General features: G+C 51.3%; 1 protein-coding gene across 24 annotated transcripts in view; it reads left to right on the plus strand.

Annotated features, from left to right (window-relative positions):
- PTK2 (protein tyrosine kinase 2) overlaps positions 1-12,983 on the plus strand; it is a 208,497-nt gene extending 195,514 nt beyond the window's left edge. For 16 of the 24 annotated variants that reach the window (XM_043879905.1, XM_043879898.1, XM_043879900.1 and 13 more), the window contains 7 exons: positions 417-479; positions 3,065-3,104; positions 3,427-3,533; positions 6,383-6,391; positions 7,340-7,495; positions 8,805-8,885; positions 11,761-12,983. In XM_043879905.1, the coding sequence (XP_043735840.1) occupies positions 417-479; positions 3,065-3,104; positions 3,427-3,533; positions 6,383-6,391; positions 7,340-7,495; positions 8,805-8,885; positions 11,761-11,973 (669 nt within the window). In that variant the 3' untranslated portion in view covers positions 11,974-12,983. The remainder of the gene's footprint in view (positions 1-416; positions 480-3,064; positions 3,105-3,426; positions 3,534-6,382; positions 6,392-7,339; positions 7,496-8,804; positions 8,886-11,760) is intronic. The other 8 variants (XM_043879903.1, XM_043879885.1, XM_043879888.1 and 5 more) reach the window with 1 other exon arrangement.
- The last annotated feature ends 4,157 nt before the right edge of the window (positions 12,984-17,140 follow it).

The following is a 17,140-nucleotide window of genomic DNA, read 5'->3' on the forward strand; positions in this document are numbered from 1 at the left end:
AGATTCCTCTGTTTGGCTTCGAATTCTGGATGCACCATGGGGGGGGTACCATCATTGGACCATTTGCTGGTTTGGCGAGACAGCCAAGTAGGAGTAAGCCTCCACCCGCCGGGAAGACGGCATTGGTGCCTGCTCCCAGGGCAGGGGTTTCTCAGGAAAGAGAATGCATTGCTAGGAAGAGAGGTGAGGCCCACATCTTCATGTGCCACGTGGGGCAGGGCACAGGCCAGTTCTGTTAGCTGTGCACGCATGCAGAGAAGGGGCTCTGCTAGGCCCGCTGACCTGCACTTGTCACCTCTGGGCTTTGAGAGTTTTTCTGAAACTGTGGGACTTTCAACTCTTCAAGATGCTTAGTACAGAAATACATCAGCGGTTTTCAAGCCAAGAATGAAACTGCTTTGCTTTTGTTTCTCCAGAAACCTGACGTGCGGCTCTCTCGAGGCAGCATCGACAGGGAGGACGGAGGTCCTCAGGGCCCGGTAAGCAGCTGCCCGCATCCTCGTCAGGACCTGGACCTCTTTGTGTCGTGGGATATCCACACATTTTAGTATTTGTCATACGGAACACAGTAACTAATTCCATAACAAACCGGCATTCCAGCCAAGGTTATTAAAACACACTGTACACAAAATTTCTCCCCCATTACTAATACGGTCTTTTCAGTAGTAAGCTGAAATATTGAAATACGTACACACATTAACTGTTCCTACAACAAGTTGTCATCTGGCCAAATTTGTATGCTCTTGTTTCACGTTTTATAAAAGTTTTCACAGTCACAGAAAATTTGTTCAAGCAGGAGATTTTTCTCCTGGGTGTTGTAGGAGAAAATGCCTGATATTCTCTTTGAAGACCTAGCTTATTAGTATTCTAAATATATTTAAAGCCTGCTAGAAATATTCCCTGTTCTTTAGGGGAGAGTAGTTAAAATTATTAGGATTTCTATCAGCGTATATCTGGTTAAAATAAATTAAGAAAAAAATAATAAAAAAAAAGAAAAAAAGAAATTCCCAGTAAAAAAGGGAAACTGCCACTTGCTGGGTAATGGACTTAAGGAGATAAATTTCCACCCTGGTAAGGCTTCCGGATAGACATAAACCACTTCATTTCTAGACACACATGCCTGCCTACATACGTACATATGTACAGACATACATAGAAACACACATACATGAGACCAGGTTGTCATCCAGCTCCAGGATGCATAGTTTTCCCTAGTCTGTGCTATAAGATCCAGCTCCCCTAAGACCTGGCCCCTGGAAGATGTGGCCAGTCACCAGCACATGAAGGTTTGGCCTTTACCATCACACACCCACACACACACACACAGCTCTACAGGGTGTTGGGCGTTCGCGCACACACACACACAGAGTGGGCTCTGTGGACAGAGTGTTGGGGTTCTTTAGTCCACATGTGCAAAATCACATGGTCCCCCATTTAACATCTGCACACAGTGCTCCTTCCTTATGTTGAAAAGATGACATACACCTGAAAGCATTTTCCTCTAAGATCAGGAACACAACGAGGATGCTGACTTTCCTCACATTTATTCAACATAGTATTGGAAGTCCTAGCCACAGCAATAAGACAGGAAAAAGGAATAAAAAGAATTCAAATTAGTAAAACTGTCACTGCAGATGACATGATACTGTACATTGAAAATCCTAAAAATGCCACCAGAAAACTATTAGAACTCATCAGTGAATTCCATAAAGTTATAGGATACAAAAGTAACATACAGAAATCTGTTGCATTTCTCTACACTAAGAAAGAACTATCAGAAAGAGAAATTACAGAAATAATCCCATTTACCACCACATCAAAAAGAATAAGATACCTAGGGATAAACTTCACGTAAGGAGACAAAAGACCTGTACTTTGAGAACTGTAGGATGCTGGTGGGAGAAACTGAGGACAACACAAATGGCTGAGAAGATAAACTGTGGTTTTTGGACTGGAAGAAGGAGTGTTGTTAAAATGACCAGTGCAACCCCTATCAAAATACTAATGACATTTTTAACAGAACCAGGACAAATACATTTGAAGTATGTATGGAAATACAAACGACCCTGAATAGCCAAAACAATCTTGGGAAAGAACAGAGCTGAAGGAACCACCCTTCTTGGCTTCAGACTATACTGCAAAGCTGCAGTAATCAAAACTGCAAGGTCCTGGCACAAAAACAGGCACATAGGTCAGTGGGACAGAACAGAGTACCCTGAAATCAGCCCCCACACTATGATCAAGCAGTCTTCAAACAGGGAGTGTTCAGTTACCTGGTGGAAGCTGCTGTGGTCCTGGGTGAGGAGCAGTTGTGGCTGCATGTGCTGTCTCATGCTCCTTGTGTTTTAAAGAAGTGGGTCTCTGCTCAGTAAAAAGTAAATCACCTTAAAATACATGTGTTTTAACCAGTTTATTGTTTTAGAGTCAGCAAGGCAAGTCTCTTCAAAAGTAGGATAGGATTTGGAACATACTTCTTTTCATTCATTCAGCCTAGGATAGGTGGCTCTAATCGCAGCTGTGGGCACGACAGCCTAGGTGAGGGCTGGTCGTCTGTGTGCCTGCCTGTTCATCCTGTCCCTGGGGTGGTCTGGCTTCCTGGCTTGGCCTGTGGCTAGTGCAGAAGAGATGGGGGTGTCACCCCAGGTCCTTCAGGTGGTAGTGAAAACATAGATGTCCCAGTGCTGTGAAACCTCTTCTCATCACTGTTGTCCCCAGTGGCACCCCTTCTTGTAATGGGGCAAGGCATGGCGGGGGGCATCCAAAACAGATTTCACACTCCTGTAGGCCAACTGGAGATGTCTGTGGACATGATTTCTTTCAAGAAATTCTGAAATTGTGACCGCCCTGACCCCACACCCCGTGGGCTTTATCTGCTTATCAGCCTAATCACCCACCCCCCCCCCCCCCCCCCCCCCCGTGCAGGCAGGCCCCTCCCCCGTCTCATTGGTCTTTGACCGCAGTGTTCAGCAGAGGTGTCCAGGGTGGCGGGCAGAGGGTGGGCGGGGCAGCCGTTGCCTTGTGGTGTACCCTACTGCACTGACCCTGCATCTTTTTTTCCCCACAGACTGGCAACCAGCACATATATCAGCCTGTGGGCAAACCAGGTAAGTTAAGAAATGGATTGCACGTCACAGTTTGTGTAATTTGGAGGGAGTGGGTTTTTGATGTGTAGTTTCTTAGCTTTGGAATGCCTCATGATGTATTCATGCTTCTCCCGCTGCACATGTGATGTTTACCAAATTCAGCCCACGCCTAGAGTACTGGAAAACAGGAGTTACCACTCTAATGCGTCAGAAACGGCCTCCCCCACCCCTCAGGGTGCCCTCTCTGAGACCAGCACCTGTTGTAATAACTCCGTTTATTTGGGAGTCGTTTCCATCCTTTCCGTTAATGGACATTACTCAACGGGGCTCATTCCTTTACCAGATCCTGCAGCGCCACCAAAGAAGCCGCCGCGTCCTGGAGCCCCCGGGCACCTGGGCAGCCTGGCCAGCCTCGGCAGCCCCGGGGACAGTTACAACGAGGGCGTCAAGGTGAGCGCCTTCCATCCCCGGTGACGACCCTGCGATGCTGTGCAGCAGGGTGGGTGGGCTCCTACGTCAGCTCCAGACCCCCCTCAGAGTCAGGACCAGCTTTGCTGGGAAACTCTTCCTGTGTTCTCTCACGTGATAGGGCCTCAGTCAGATCCTGTCTAAAGGTTGTTTTCTTACCAGACAGGATGTTGCTTTGAGGTAAAGTGCTAGGATACCTTCTGATGGTACAGATGAGTTGAGCCCAACGCCTGGGGGACGCGCGACCTTGAGCAGGCGCAGTCTCTCCAAGTTCATCCGCGTGGCCTGGGGCGGGGGGTGGTTTCGATGGAGGCCACAGCTGTGTGTGCCCAGCAACATGTGCTGGGGCTGCAGCTGCCTCCGCTGTGTGCCCACTCATGGGTAGGGGCACCTTCACTCCCCGTTAGGTCAGTTATCTCTCAGAATATATCTCTAAAATCAAGATGGTGTGTTGATTTGGTTGGCATTTTTTCCTTCTTCATGGTACCTAGAAAAAGGTACACGTTAGAACCCAGTAGCTGTGGGATCAGTCTTGATAAGCTGTGTTTCACCAACAACCACCATTTATTGAGTGCCCGCTGCTGTGGCAGAACCTGCCCCATGTATTTTAAACCTTACATCAGCCTCACAGGAATGGTGGTCTTAACATTTTTCTCACCTTTCACCTGCGATGCCCCAGTTCCCAGAGGTTAAAGGGCATTTCAAGGGTACAGCTTCCCTGTAGCTGACCCAGCATTTAGCCGCAGACCTGGCTTTCCGTCCACACGCTGTGTGCTGCCCCTCCAGGTTCACACCAGAAGCCAAGGGGCTGATTCCTCACAGAAGCAGGAGAGTCAGAGAGGTTGCCCAGGCAGAGAAAACATCCTCTCCAGGCGCGAGTCAGCCTGTAGCCCAGAGGCCGCTCTCTGGGACCAGCCTGGCCCCTGCAGGGGCAGCGCGGAGGTTAGCACGGGCCCAGAGGCACCCCTGTCCAAGGGCAGGTCACCAGCAGCCGGAAGCCAGAGTGCTGGTCCTGGGGACGGCCCGGGGCTTGGCTTCCACAGCTGCCAGGCCTCCAGGCCTGTAACTCCACTAGCAGCACAGAGGAGCAGAGAGGACCAACCCTTTCCTAATGTGGTTTCTTGACATGAATTTTAAAAATGAAGAGAGAAATAGGGTTAGTGAAATTTTTTCATTTTCATAAGCAAAAGAAGAAATTTTCAAAATGGCTTGTATTGTGATGAAAAGCCAACTTTAAAAGTAGATCAGATACCAGCTTAGACCTCTGACCTGTGTTCATTTTTAACATGTGGACTAACGTATGAATGAATATAATGGGAAATACACTTGTTACAGGATATATATAGGGTACTGAACAAGTAGAAGTCTTTGTGGAAAGAGTGTGCTTACTTAAAATACACTCTGATTGATAAGTGTGAAGTATTTATCTCTATTATCAAATCCAGTCTGAAAGAAATGCTCTCTTTATTATAATACAGAAATGCTTACCTTTACCTGATATAACTGGTATTCATCCAAATAATAGCCAGAAACCAGTGTCAGTTTCTGCTTGGTGGGTTTACATTTTGGCTCTGAATTACCAAAGTCTTCCAGGACGACCCCTCTCAGCACGAGTGGTTGGATTGCCTGTGTCTCTGTGGATCAGTGGTGTATCCTAACCTTCTGCCAAGGGCCTCCCGATGGTCAAGCTCCAAAAAATAGGAGGCCAGTGCAGATGTCTGCAAAGCAAGCTGGTGCTTTGGGAGGGTCCTCGGGACTGGCCCCTGGCAGCCAGTGGTGACTGTGCTACCCTCACAAGAGCTGGGCAAAGGATAAACACAAAAGAACCAGCTTTGAACAGAGTAGGACAGACTGCCCTCTCCTCCGGAGTCCAGAGTCGTGGTTCCTTGTCGGAGCCCCGGTCGCCACACCTGAGGAAGCCTGCCCTCTGCACACTGACTGATGTCCTTTGAGCCGGCTCTCCTGCCACGTTCGGTGTCTCAGTGCCAGCACCTCAGCTCTCAGAAGTGATACTGTTGTGAGCAGCCTCCCTCTTTCCAGTGCACACAGTGTGGAGGGTTGGACCTCAGAATCTAGGATTCTGCTAAATTTCTATACCAAAGGGAATAGAATTCAGACAACTCTAAAAAAAGGTCAAGAAATCCATATTTCTCTCAATTAACTTTGTCGGTCATATTACAGTAGAATAGCTTTAAAGCTATAGAGAAAAGAAAACATTAAATAAAATTTCTAGGCTTGAAATAAAGGAAGAACCCAACCATAAGAATTGGTTCAAATGAGGGCTATTTTTTGTTTGTTTGTTTTTAAATGAAGCTCCTGGTGTCTTTAAACACAGCCCCCAGCCAGGCATCTCTACCCCAGCGGGACGGCTGGGTCGAAGCCCATTTCCGAGGATGTTGGATGTTGGGGGGAACTCAGGGACTGAGGGTGTGCTGTTCCTCCTGAACCTCAGGAGTCCAAGGGGCAGTGTTGTGTGAACACAGCATAGATATGCCTCCTTGCTTTGTAAAAGACCCCCAATTCTGTGGATCCTTGCACGGCTGCCAGATTGTCACGCTCGGGCTTTGCATGTGGTTTTCCTCATTTATTCATGAAAACAAGCATGGTGCATGGCAGACCCCTGCTGAATACGTGGGTGCCCTGAACAGACTGCCTGGCGGCTGCGCTGTGCTGACCAGCAAGCCAAGTCGACAGGTGGAAACCTGCTTCTCTTGTTCTGCTCGTGTGTTTTTACGGGGGTTTTGTCTGCTGCCTTTATTAATACTGTTTTTCTTTTTTCCCTTTCTCTGACAAATTTCTTTAACTTGTCCTCACCTTCCGTTCGACAATAGCCATGGAGGGTAAGCACATGGTGTCTGTGTGTCTGTCCAGCTCTCTGTCACACCCTGCTCTGCATGCAAATCTGGACCAGGAGGCGGAAAGCCTGGGGAGGACACGTTCGCTTGGTTTGTCTCCAAAGCAGCACGTGTATTTGCCGCAGAGTGAGCCACGAGCGTCTCTGCAGTGGTGGAGCACTCCTGTCGCTTCCTGTCCCGGGGCTCAGACATGGCCCCCAGAGCTTGAGGCTTAGCACTGGCCATAAAGGACAAGTGCTGCGGCTGTCCCTCGGTCTTGTCAGGATAGACGCATGCTGTCCTTTCGTGCCTGGGTGGCCAGTTTGACTTTTAACGCACTGGCGGTTCCTCCGAGGCCTCGGCACAGCCTTCAGGGCTCAGGTTCTCTTGGACAGCCTTGCTGAAGCCTGCGTGCCCAGGCCCTGTGGCGGGCACCTTCATGTCTATGCCTTGTTTCACACCCATCTCGACTGTGGGTGAGGGAGCAGGGCCTCCCGCCCCCCACCCGCCCGCCCACAGAGCAGCCCCCGCATGGCTTCCACTGCAGCAGCGCTCAGCACGCAGATGGTGTCCGTTTAAAGAAGACTTGCACTTGTTATAACCATAAATCCTCAGAGAGGCGTGGGGTTCCCGGGTTCTTCCTCTCCTGGTGAATGATTTCGGGGGCTTAGGGCAGTGAATCACCTCTCTGAATGAACCAGGGCTTCGAGTGCAATGCGTGCGATTCCCTCTCATTTCCTTTAACTGAGCTCAAAGTTAGAAAAAGTTGTGCCTTAGTCATTTGTCACTTGGATGAACTGCTTTCCATCATCCTCAGACTGAAGCGTGTCCCCTAGGACAAGACCCCTCAAGTGATCTGCTCTGATCTCTCTTAAAGATCCTTCCTAGCCGCGTTACGGTGATATGACGCCATCTGCTGGACAAGGGAAAGATAACCAGCTTCTGTTTTGGCAGCTTCAGCCCCAGGAGATCAGCCCCCCTCCCACCGCCAACCTGGACCGGTCCAACGACAGGGTGTACGAGAACGTGACGGGCCTGGTGAGAGCGGTCATCGAGATGTCCAGCAAGATCCAGCCCGCCCCGCCAGAGGAGTACGTCCCCATGGTGAAGGTGAGCTGAGCCCTGTCACGCACATGGCAGCGGGTCCCTGTGCCCCTCAGTCCATCCACCCCACCGCTTCAGAAGGTCTGCACCGCCCGCTGACCACTGCTGTTCCCGACCTCGGTCCCGGAGCGTCCTGTGCAAAAGAGTCGTCAACAGTGGCTGCTGGTGCAGGTGGTCTTGGGTGAGAACAGCTGCAGGAGGACGCAGACGGTCTGGTGCCGCCACAGTAGGGGAGGTAGTTACGTTGTTAAAGGGCCAGACAGGTAACCTGGGGAGACCCTGCTTTCAGCTCTGTAGGGCGTTCACCCAGAAGTGGAATTGCTGGATCTTGTAGTCATTCTGTTCCCGATTTATCTTTGGAGAAATGTCTGTTCAAGTCCTTTGCTCATTTTTTAACAGGATTGTTCCTTTTTGTGTAGAGTTACAGGATTGAACAACCTTTTTAGTGTACCAGTGAGCCATCTCTAGAACAGCTGTTTTTAAACCCCACTGTGGAATAGCTGCTTGGAAGTCATGCTATTTTGTGGACAGCCCAGTTACTCCATTCTGATTGAGTTTGTAGCCTATTCCCATGGCAATTGTAACCAAAGTTCTTAAGGGTCAATTTGCAGGAACCACAGGCATTTTTTAAAAAATTCTAATAAAACGCAACTAGATACAAAAGCAATCAGGATTTTGTACATAATAAAACTTTGGGGTGATTTTGTAGAAGCTCCTTTTTTAACTGTATTATTCTGGCAAAATGATACTTTTTGTATATTGATCAAGTGGTAATAACCAGCCTGTCCTTACTGGTCTTATCCATGCTGCAGGCATAACTTAACACTTGAGTCCTTACATAGTTGATCCCCATGGCCTCATACCGTTTTTAATTACCCTTGGCCCCTTAAACCCTGAGTGGCCAGGGGAGGGCTGTTGTGCCCCATGTGCATAGGGGATGAAGCCCCAGGGTCAGCGTGGCCCCCAGAGCTGGTACCACCTGGCCTTTGCACCCACGTGTGGCAGTGGCCACACCCTTCCCGGCCGCCCCTCAAGGCTGCGGAGAGCACTGGGGAGAGAAAGAGTCTTTTTGCACAGGCAGCCCACTTTCCCTACCTGAGCCCCTGTTCCCCGGACAGAAGAGCAGTTGTGTTCAGAGATCTGAATCTGCCTCATAACGAGATCAGGCTCAGGACTGTGGAAAAGAAATACAGAAATTTCCCCCAAAGTAGTGGAAAGGAAATGAAAGTCCTGTCACTGGAAGGAGACACCAGCACGGCTGGCATGGAGCTGCCTGGTGTGCGTCCTAATGCTGGTGTGGTCTCTTGTCTGTTAGGAAGTCGGCCTGGCCCTGAGGACGCTGTTGGCCACAGTGGATGAGACCATCCCTGTCCTGCCTGCCAGCACCCACCGAGAGGTAGGGCCTCATCCAGGGGGCAGTGTGTGGGCCCTCGGGGCTGCGGTGACCGCTCTGCGGGGCATGACCTTCCGGCCAGTGCCCCAGACGGGGACTCTGAGGACCAGCTGTCCATCCTGAGGGCCCCGTGGGGTGACTGGCGCCCGCACCGTGAAGAACGGGACGTCCTGAGGGTGGGTGGGAGCACGGGTGTGGGACCGCGGGCACCGTGAAGAACGGGACGTCCTGAGGGTGGTTGGGAGCACGGGTGTGGGACCGCGGGCACCGTGAAGAACGGGACGTCCTGAGGGTGGGTGGGAGCACGGGTGTGGGACCGCGGGCACCGTGGAGTCCTCAGGAGCACGGATGGAACACAGGCTGGGCCGGGAGAGGCCTCCTGCCGGCTTCCTCAAGTTCCTCTGTGAGCGACCCTGGATTCCCACTGAAAGCAGCTATATAAAAACCTGTGACCAGTAAATAAGTCTAACGTCTGGGGTCTGCAACTGGCCCTGCTCACTTCCCTCGCCTCGCCGCTCCTGTCTCCTGCGTTCACTTTTCTGCTTTCTCTCTTGGGGCCCATGGTCTGTCCTTCAGCCCAGCGGGCCCTGTTCGTTTTGTTTTTTCAGTTTTTTGTGTTTCTTTACTTTTTATTTTGAAATGATTTCAGACTTATAGAAAGTTTCCAGAATAGCACCACGAGTTTTCAGGTCCCCCGCCCCAGTCTGCCGCCTGCCCTGCGGGATCACGTTTGCAGTCTCTGCGTGTCTGCTCACTCGGCGTCTGCGTCTCTGGGGCCCCCTGGGAGGGGCTGCACTTGTCGTGCCCCCCGCCCCCTGCCTGTGGTGTTTCCGCTCGCCTTTGCTGACGGCGGGGCTGTTCTCTTGCTCCGCACGGTCACCGCCACCGGGGTTTCACGCCGACCGGCAGGCTTGTCTGCTCAGCAGGTCGTGTTCCGGCTTCTCCCTTTGGTGGGTGACAGCCTGGGGCTCACGGGGCCCCTGACACCAGCGTGTCTGTGTGCTTCTCCTGGGCCATCTGCTCGGGCGCTTGCTGTCCCCCACGATGGGACCAGGCCGTGGGGCCCTGGGTACCCCTCCCTGCTGCATCCCCTCGGGAGGCCATTTCCCTGGCAGCCCGCCCAGCCAGTGCCGGGACGTGTGGGGTGGCGGGGTGCAGCACCTGCACGGGTCATCTGTACGTGACATCGATTTCCCTGCATGACACCACTTAATGTCATTTTGGAAAATGGCTCTGATTGGCTGTCCCCGTGTAGCTTTATATTTCTCTCCAGTTAGGAGATTAGCTCCTTTGTCTGCTTTATTAGACCTTTAGTTGGTTTTCTACAATGAGCAAGAATTTTGCACCAGAATGAGGAAAGTCCAGGTACCAGAAGCGAGGAAACAGGAGCCCACCAGACTCCTCTGTCCATGGGAATTCTCTAGGCAAGAATATTGGACTGGGTAGCCATTCCCTTCTCCTGGGGATTTTCCCCACCCAGGGATCAAACCCAGGTCTCCTGCATTGCAGGCAGATTCTTTACCGCCTGAGCCCCCGGGGAGGCCCCACATGACCAGGTCTGACTGCAGCCGTGGCTGCCAGGCCTGTCATGGCCCCTCCCTGTCTCTGGCTCTCCTGCTTCCTCTCCTGCCTTCCCACCTGTCTACCTGGCCAGGTCCCTCTGGACCCAGTATTAGCATTTCTCTGCTTCTCCTGCCAGGAGTCCCGGAGGCCACCCCCCATCCCCCGCCCTCAGTCCTGACTCCCCGGTGAGACCCCCGGATTTCAGAACCTCCCTCCCTCCGACCTCACTCGCCACCCGCCCCCCGCAGCTCTTCTCTGCTGCTCTGAGTGTGACCATCCCAAGGTGCCCCCCAGTGTGTGTTCACAGACACCTTTTCTCCGTGGCAGTCCTCCTGACACCCACAGATCCCAATGTTTGAGGGCCACCCCCCAGGCTGTCAGTGGGCCTCCCTCTAAGCCCTGGGCGCAGGCTCTCTGCGGGAGTCTGCCCCTACCACACGTTCTTCCTGTGGCGTCAGTGGGACCAGTGTGCACCCACCACCCTGCCCAGCACGAACCACACGTGCACGTGTACACACATGCGTGCACGCGCGTGCACACAGGCAGCCTGCTGTCAGCCACACGTCTCAGGTCAGGCCTTGCTTCTCCATCCGCACGGCCTCGCTCCTCTTCCCTGAAGGACCACAGCCCCTCTCAGCTGTTTGCGCTGCCTCCAGGCTCTCCACATTGTCGGTTCAGCCCCTTCATGCACCAGTGCCCCCTCTGGGTTACTTCATTCCCCTTCCTGAAACCCCTTGGGCCTCCCTGCTGCTGCGTCCCGCAGGAGCACAGTGAGCGGGGGGCTGTGAGGCCCTTCACGGTGGAAGCCAGCAAGCGGGTGCCGTCTCGGCCAACTGTGGGTGCGCGCCCCTCTGTGGCGTCTCTGTTGCTCTTCAGAGCTGTGACCTGCTCTTCTCCGGGTCCATCTGTGTTGGGTGATTTCTCTGATCATCTCTTGTGTCCACAGCTCCGAGGGCCTTGTACACAGTAAGTGCTCGCTGACTGTTTAAAGAGCAGGTGGATAGATCACTGTCTCGCCCAGGGCCTCTTCCATCCCTGCGGCCTCCACTTCGCCCTCTGATCTGTTTGGAAGGGTCTGGAGTTGACATCCAGTTGGGGCGAGGCCTGCTGACATCCTTGAACTGCCTCCCGTGTAGCAAAGGAAGGGCCCGCGGCGGGTGCGGCAGAGGCGTGCAGGCCTGGAGGGGGAGACCCGCTTCCCTCTTGTTTCCAGGGAAGAAAGAGCGTTTCTTCTCCCGGAGGCACCTAAGAAGAGCGCCTAGGACCCCCTGAGCAGTGGCCACAGGCAGCTCTCCTGACCCTCTTGTCCTTGCAGATCGAGATGGCCCAGAAGCTGCTGAACTCTGACCTGGGGGAGCTCATCAACAAGATGAAACTGGCCCAGCAGTACGTCATGACCAGCCTGCAGCAGGAGTACAAGAAGCAGATGCTGACGGCCGCACACGCGCTGGCCGTGGATGCCAAGAACCTGCTCGACGTCATCGACCAGGCCAGACTGAAGGGCCTGGGGCAGCCGAGGCCGCACTGAGCGCGGGCCTGCCCCGCCCCCACCAGCAGCGAGGCCCTGCCCAGCCGGCACCGACAGCGTTTGACTGACGGCTGCTTGAAAATCTCACATAAGTTTAACTGCGTTCTGATTTGGGTTGTTTTTGTTTCGGCTCTTTAATCATGGTGTTCAGATAAGTCCGGGATCCACAGTGTGGCGTTCTTCTGAGAGTAAAAGTTGTATGTGAGAAGCTCTTAAAGAATGATGAAGGACAGGCTGTGCTCGTGTCAGGATATGCTTTCGTGGAAACGGCCAAGGTGGCGACACGCTGATTCCTGAACTGGCCAGACCTCGCTTTGGAAGAAGAGGAGGAAGCGGAGGGTTCCAGGAACCATGGGGCTGAGAAGCCCTTTGCCAACCGCAGACTTGCGATCCAGACTGGAATTTTTGTCGTCAGAACACTCTACAGTTGCAATATGCTAATACCACTTTACAGAGGAAGAATATAAAAGCTATATTTTGAAGACTTGAGTCATTTCAGAAAAAAAAAAAACTACAACTCTCTCCTCCTTCCTGCCTTTCACTTTCATGTGGGTGTGTGAAACATTTGGTTGGAAACTAGCTGTAGAACACACTAAAAACTTTTGTCTTTTTTCACCAGAATAATGTGCCAGTTTTTTGTAGCGATGTTATTTCTCTCGGAAGCAGAAATGCTTTGTACCAGAGCACCTCCAAACTGCATTGAGAAGAAGTTCTGGAACCATCCCTGTTTTCCATTTTTATATAATTTATAAAGAAAAATTAAAGCCATGTTGACTATTTTACAGCCACTGGAGTTAACTAACCCTTCATTGTGTCTGTCTTCCCAGGAGAGAATTGGGCGAAACGGAGATTTGGTTTCCCTTTGATGTCCAGTTTTACCATCCATTCTGTTAAATAATTTTGAAAAATACACCCTCCGTTTAGTTTGTTGGGGGATATAAATTATTCTCAGGAAGAATATAATGAACTGTACAGTTACTTTGACCTATTAAAAAGGTGTTGCCAGTAAAGTTCTTGGTGTAATATCCTTTCTTCTGGTTCTGTTCCTTCAGATGATTTGAAATTTCTCAGATAACTTGTCAGATCAAGTAATATACAGGCAAGCTCCCAAAAGTTATTCATTTCTTTTACTCTCTGTCTTTTTGACAAGTCAAGAACACCACTCAGAAGAACGGCCCAACGTAAGTTAACCTTTTCCTCCATCTTCATGGTGAAACAAGAAACCAAGCTCTGCATGCTTGCCGTGATTGCTACCTGTCTAGTAGTGTTGGGCGGAGAAGGCAGTGGCAACCCACTCCAGTGCTCTTGCCTGGAAAACCCCATGGGTGGAGGAGCCTGGTGGGCTGCAGTCCATGGGGTCACTAAGAGTCAGACACGACTGAGCGACTTCACTTTCACTTTTCACTTTCATGCATTGGAGAAGGAAATGGCACCCCACTCCAGTGTTCTTGCCTGGAGAATCCCAGGGACGGGGGAGCCTGGTGGGCTGCTGTCTATGGGGTCGCACAGAGTTGGACACGACTGAAGCGACTTAGCAGCAGCAGCAGCAGCAGCAATGTCGAGAGTCTCGTTCTCTTAAGGGGACCGTCAGCATGGCAGGCCCCAGGCCCAGCCTCATCTCCTGGAGTCTGTGGGACGCCAGACTGGGGTTTGTAGTGCTGGGGACCCCGAGGGAGAAGCCAGCGCCCAGTGCAGGGAGTTGAGGGCCCGGCCGGCAGGCGGACGCAGGTCCCCGGGGCGCAGCCCCTCTGGGTTGCAGGGCGTCCTCCGCACCTGGAAGGAAGGGTGGGGATGTTGTCCGCCCGAGTCTCTCTCAGGATCTTGAGTCCCCGAGTCCTCATCTTTAAGCTGGTGATTGTGAGGTTGGATACAACATGCTGAGGTGGTCGGTGAGCTGCCCCGCCTGCGTCTCAGGTTTGGCTGCGGGGCTGTGGGCCCAGCCTCATCATGTGTCCTCCACCTCCTGGCCTGACTGACTGTCCCTCTGGTACCACGAGCTGCAGGTGAGTCTCAAGAGGTCCTGTCGGTCAGAAGGAGATCCGTCTTGTTTGTGAGAGTGGGTGGAGACAGAGTAGATGTGTTGGGCGCCGGCTCGGGTCCCTGGGGTCGGAAGGCCCGTCCTGGGACTCAGCCTCACTGTGCTGCAGGCATCGGCTACCTGACCAGGCAGTTTGACGCTGGTCCACCCTGGGCAGGAGAAGCAGTGAAGGAGGTGAATACGCGCCTACTCACAACCTCACCCTCTGTCTTTCTCCAAATGCGTGTGTTTTAACACTGTTTTAATTAAAGAGTAATTTAGACTGAGAAAAAGGCACAAATACATTGAGGTTATTGAATTCTTCACAAAGGAGCATGCTGGGGTCTCCGACACCCAGACTTGGGAGCAGGACAGTACCCCGAAGTCCCAGGCCCCCCCCCCAGCCACTGCCTCTACAGGGTGGTTACAGCCCCCCGTTTTCCTTCTCGACTCTACTGAGACATAACCGCGCACTGTCAGCCTGCTGAGGGGATGGCTGGGGCGCTGTCTTCAGACGAGCACGTCCAGCCCCAAGTGCAGACAGCCCCCATGCCCCCACGGCAGCAGCTGGCTGGGTCTCCCGCACCAGAGAGCTGGTCTTGCCCTCCACGTCACTTCTGGAACTGCTGCTCACACCCTTTATCTCGCTTCTTTCCTCAGAACAGTGATGGAGGACACTCCTGTTGCTGCTCATCAGGGTCCGTTCTGTCTCTGATGATGCTTCGTGGTCTGACAGCCTCACAGCTAGTTCACCGGTTCACCTATTGGTGGAGGAGACATCTGAGTTGTTTTCAGTTCCCAGTTCTTGTTTTGGCTGCACCAGGCGGCATGTGAGGTCTGAGTTCCCCCACCAGGATGGAACCCGTGCCCCCTGCATCGGGAGCGTGGAGTCCTGACCTGTGGACCACCAGGGAAGTCCCAGTCTCTGGTTACTATGTTTACGTACAAACACACGTGTTTTCACTTCTCATGGGCAGACAACTATGAGTGAAATTTCTGGAACTTATGCTAAGTGTGAACTTAATGTTAAGAACTGCCAGTCTGTTTACCCGTGTAGAAACCATTTTATACTCCAGCCAAATACATGCAAGGCTTCTTGCTGCTCCACCTCCTCACCAGCATTTGGCGTTGTCAGTCCCTTACACTGTTAGACTTTCTAGTGACTATGTGTTCCAGCTCATTTTAATTTGTGTTCATGTACGATGACATCGAGCAGTCTCTTCCTATACTTACTGGCCATTTACATATCTTTCCTGGGAAGTCTCTGCTCAGATACTTTGCCCTATTTACCATCAGGCCATTTGTCATTCTGGCCCTGGGCAGTAGGGATTCACGGGTGTCCTGGATGCACCCCTCTGTTAGATCCTTGTTTTCCACACATTTTCTCCCAGTCTGGGGCACGGCTGTTTACTTACTTAACTATACCCCAGTGTCATCTTACCCGAAAATTTGGTGAAAGGATTGTTGTCATTGGAACTTCATTGACTTTATAGGTCAGTTTGAGGAAAATTTTGTCTTCAAAAATGTTAACTTAATATATCTCTGTTTCTTTAAATCTTTCATCTTAGTAATGGGTTGCTGTTTTCAGTGTGAATAATGGTCTTATATATCTTTTGTTAGTGTATTCCTGTTCTATGTTTCTGATGCTATTGTTTTAAAATATTCTTATTTAACATGGGTGTGACACATAGCATTTTCTCTTCTACCTTTTTAAATTGAAGTATAGTTGATTTACATTGTTTCAGGTATACAGCAAATTCAGTATATGCACACAGATGGTTATTGTTTAGTCACTAAGTTATGTGACTCTTTTTTGACCCCATGAGCTGTCAGGCTTCTCTGTCCATGGGATTTTCCAGGTGAGAATCCTGCAGAAGGTTGCCACTTCCTCCTCCAGGGGATCTTTCTGACCCAGGGACCAAACCCACATCTCCTGCATTGGCAGGCAGATTCTTTATCCTATGTATGTGTTCTTTTTCATCACAGGTTATTACAAGATACTGAGTCCCCTGTGCAGTGGGAGCTAACACTAACAGATAACAGTGGGTCCTTGTTGTCTATTTTATATACAGTAGTGTGTGTCTGTTGATCCCAAACTCCTGGTTCATCTCTCCTTTGGTCACCATGCATCTGTCTTCTGAGTCTGTGAGTCTGTTTCTGCTTTGTAAATCAAGTCCGCTCGTGTCGTTTTGGGAACCCACATGTACGTGACGTCACAGGGCGTTTGTCTCCCCGTGTCTGACTCACCTCACTTGGTGCGATCCTCTCCGGTTCCATCCACGTCGCGGAAGATGGGATTTTCAGTTGTCGGTGGCTCGGCTCACAGATTCGCAGTCACTTACCCTGTATCCCTAGTGGGCCAGCTCTTTCCTGATGCCGTGCGCCTGCCCCCACCTGGAATGGTGCTGCCCCCCACGCACCAGAGAACGGGGCACCCTCAGAGGAGGCAGGCTCAGCTCTGCCTCTCTATTCAGGGTCCCCTCGGTGGGGCTGACTGCCATATTCCGAGCCCAGGTCTGACCAGGTTTGTGTACCACTGATGAGGGCTGTACATCTGTTAAAACTTTTAAATCACACTTGACATTAGTTTGTTATTTTGCTGAATTTGACAACAAAAACAGACAGTCGTTTTTTCGGTTCTTTTCCCCTCTGGGGGAAGAACGGTCTTTGAATTTACCCAAACATTTTTAGGCATTGACTTCTTTTTAGAAATTCACCTCTTTTTTGTTTTTTTTATTACACAAGTGTACGAGTAGTGCATGTACACTGAAGAAAGTGAGAAAATTCAGCCAAATCAAAAAATGTTTAATTGCCTCAAGGTCAGGAAGAAAACAAAGATGCCACTTTCATGACTGTGGTCAACCTGGGGCTAGAAGTTCCAGCCAGAGTGGTTGGGCAAGAAATGAAATAAAAGTCGTCCAGGCTGGAGAGAGGGGAAGCCACTTCTGCTCACAGGTGATTTAGACACAGACCATCCTGAAAGGCCCGCAAGGACTGTTGAAGACAGTAAATTCAGTAAATGGATAACCCAAATGTGGCATATCCACACAGCGGAGTGTTACTCAGCCACAGAAAGAGAAGAAGCACAACATGGGCAGACCTAGGACACGTGAGGTTGTGAAAGAAGCCAGGCAACAGGAGGCCACAGAG

The sequence above is a fragment of the Cervus elaphus genome, chromosome 21 (genome assembly GCF_910594005.1).
Source record: "Cervus elaphus chromosome 21, mCerEla1.1, whole genome shotgun sequence".
In the NCBI taxonomy this organism is placed as follows: domain Eukaryota; kingdom Metazoa; phylum Chordata; class Mammalia; order Artiodactyla; family Cervidae; genus Cervus; species Cervus elaphus.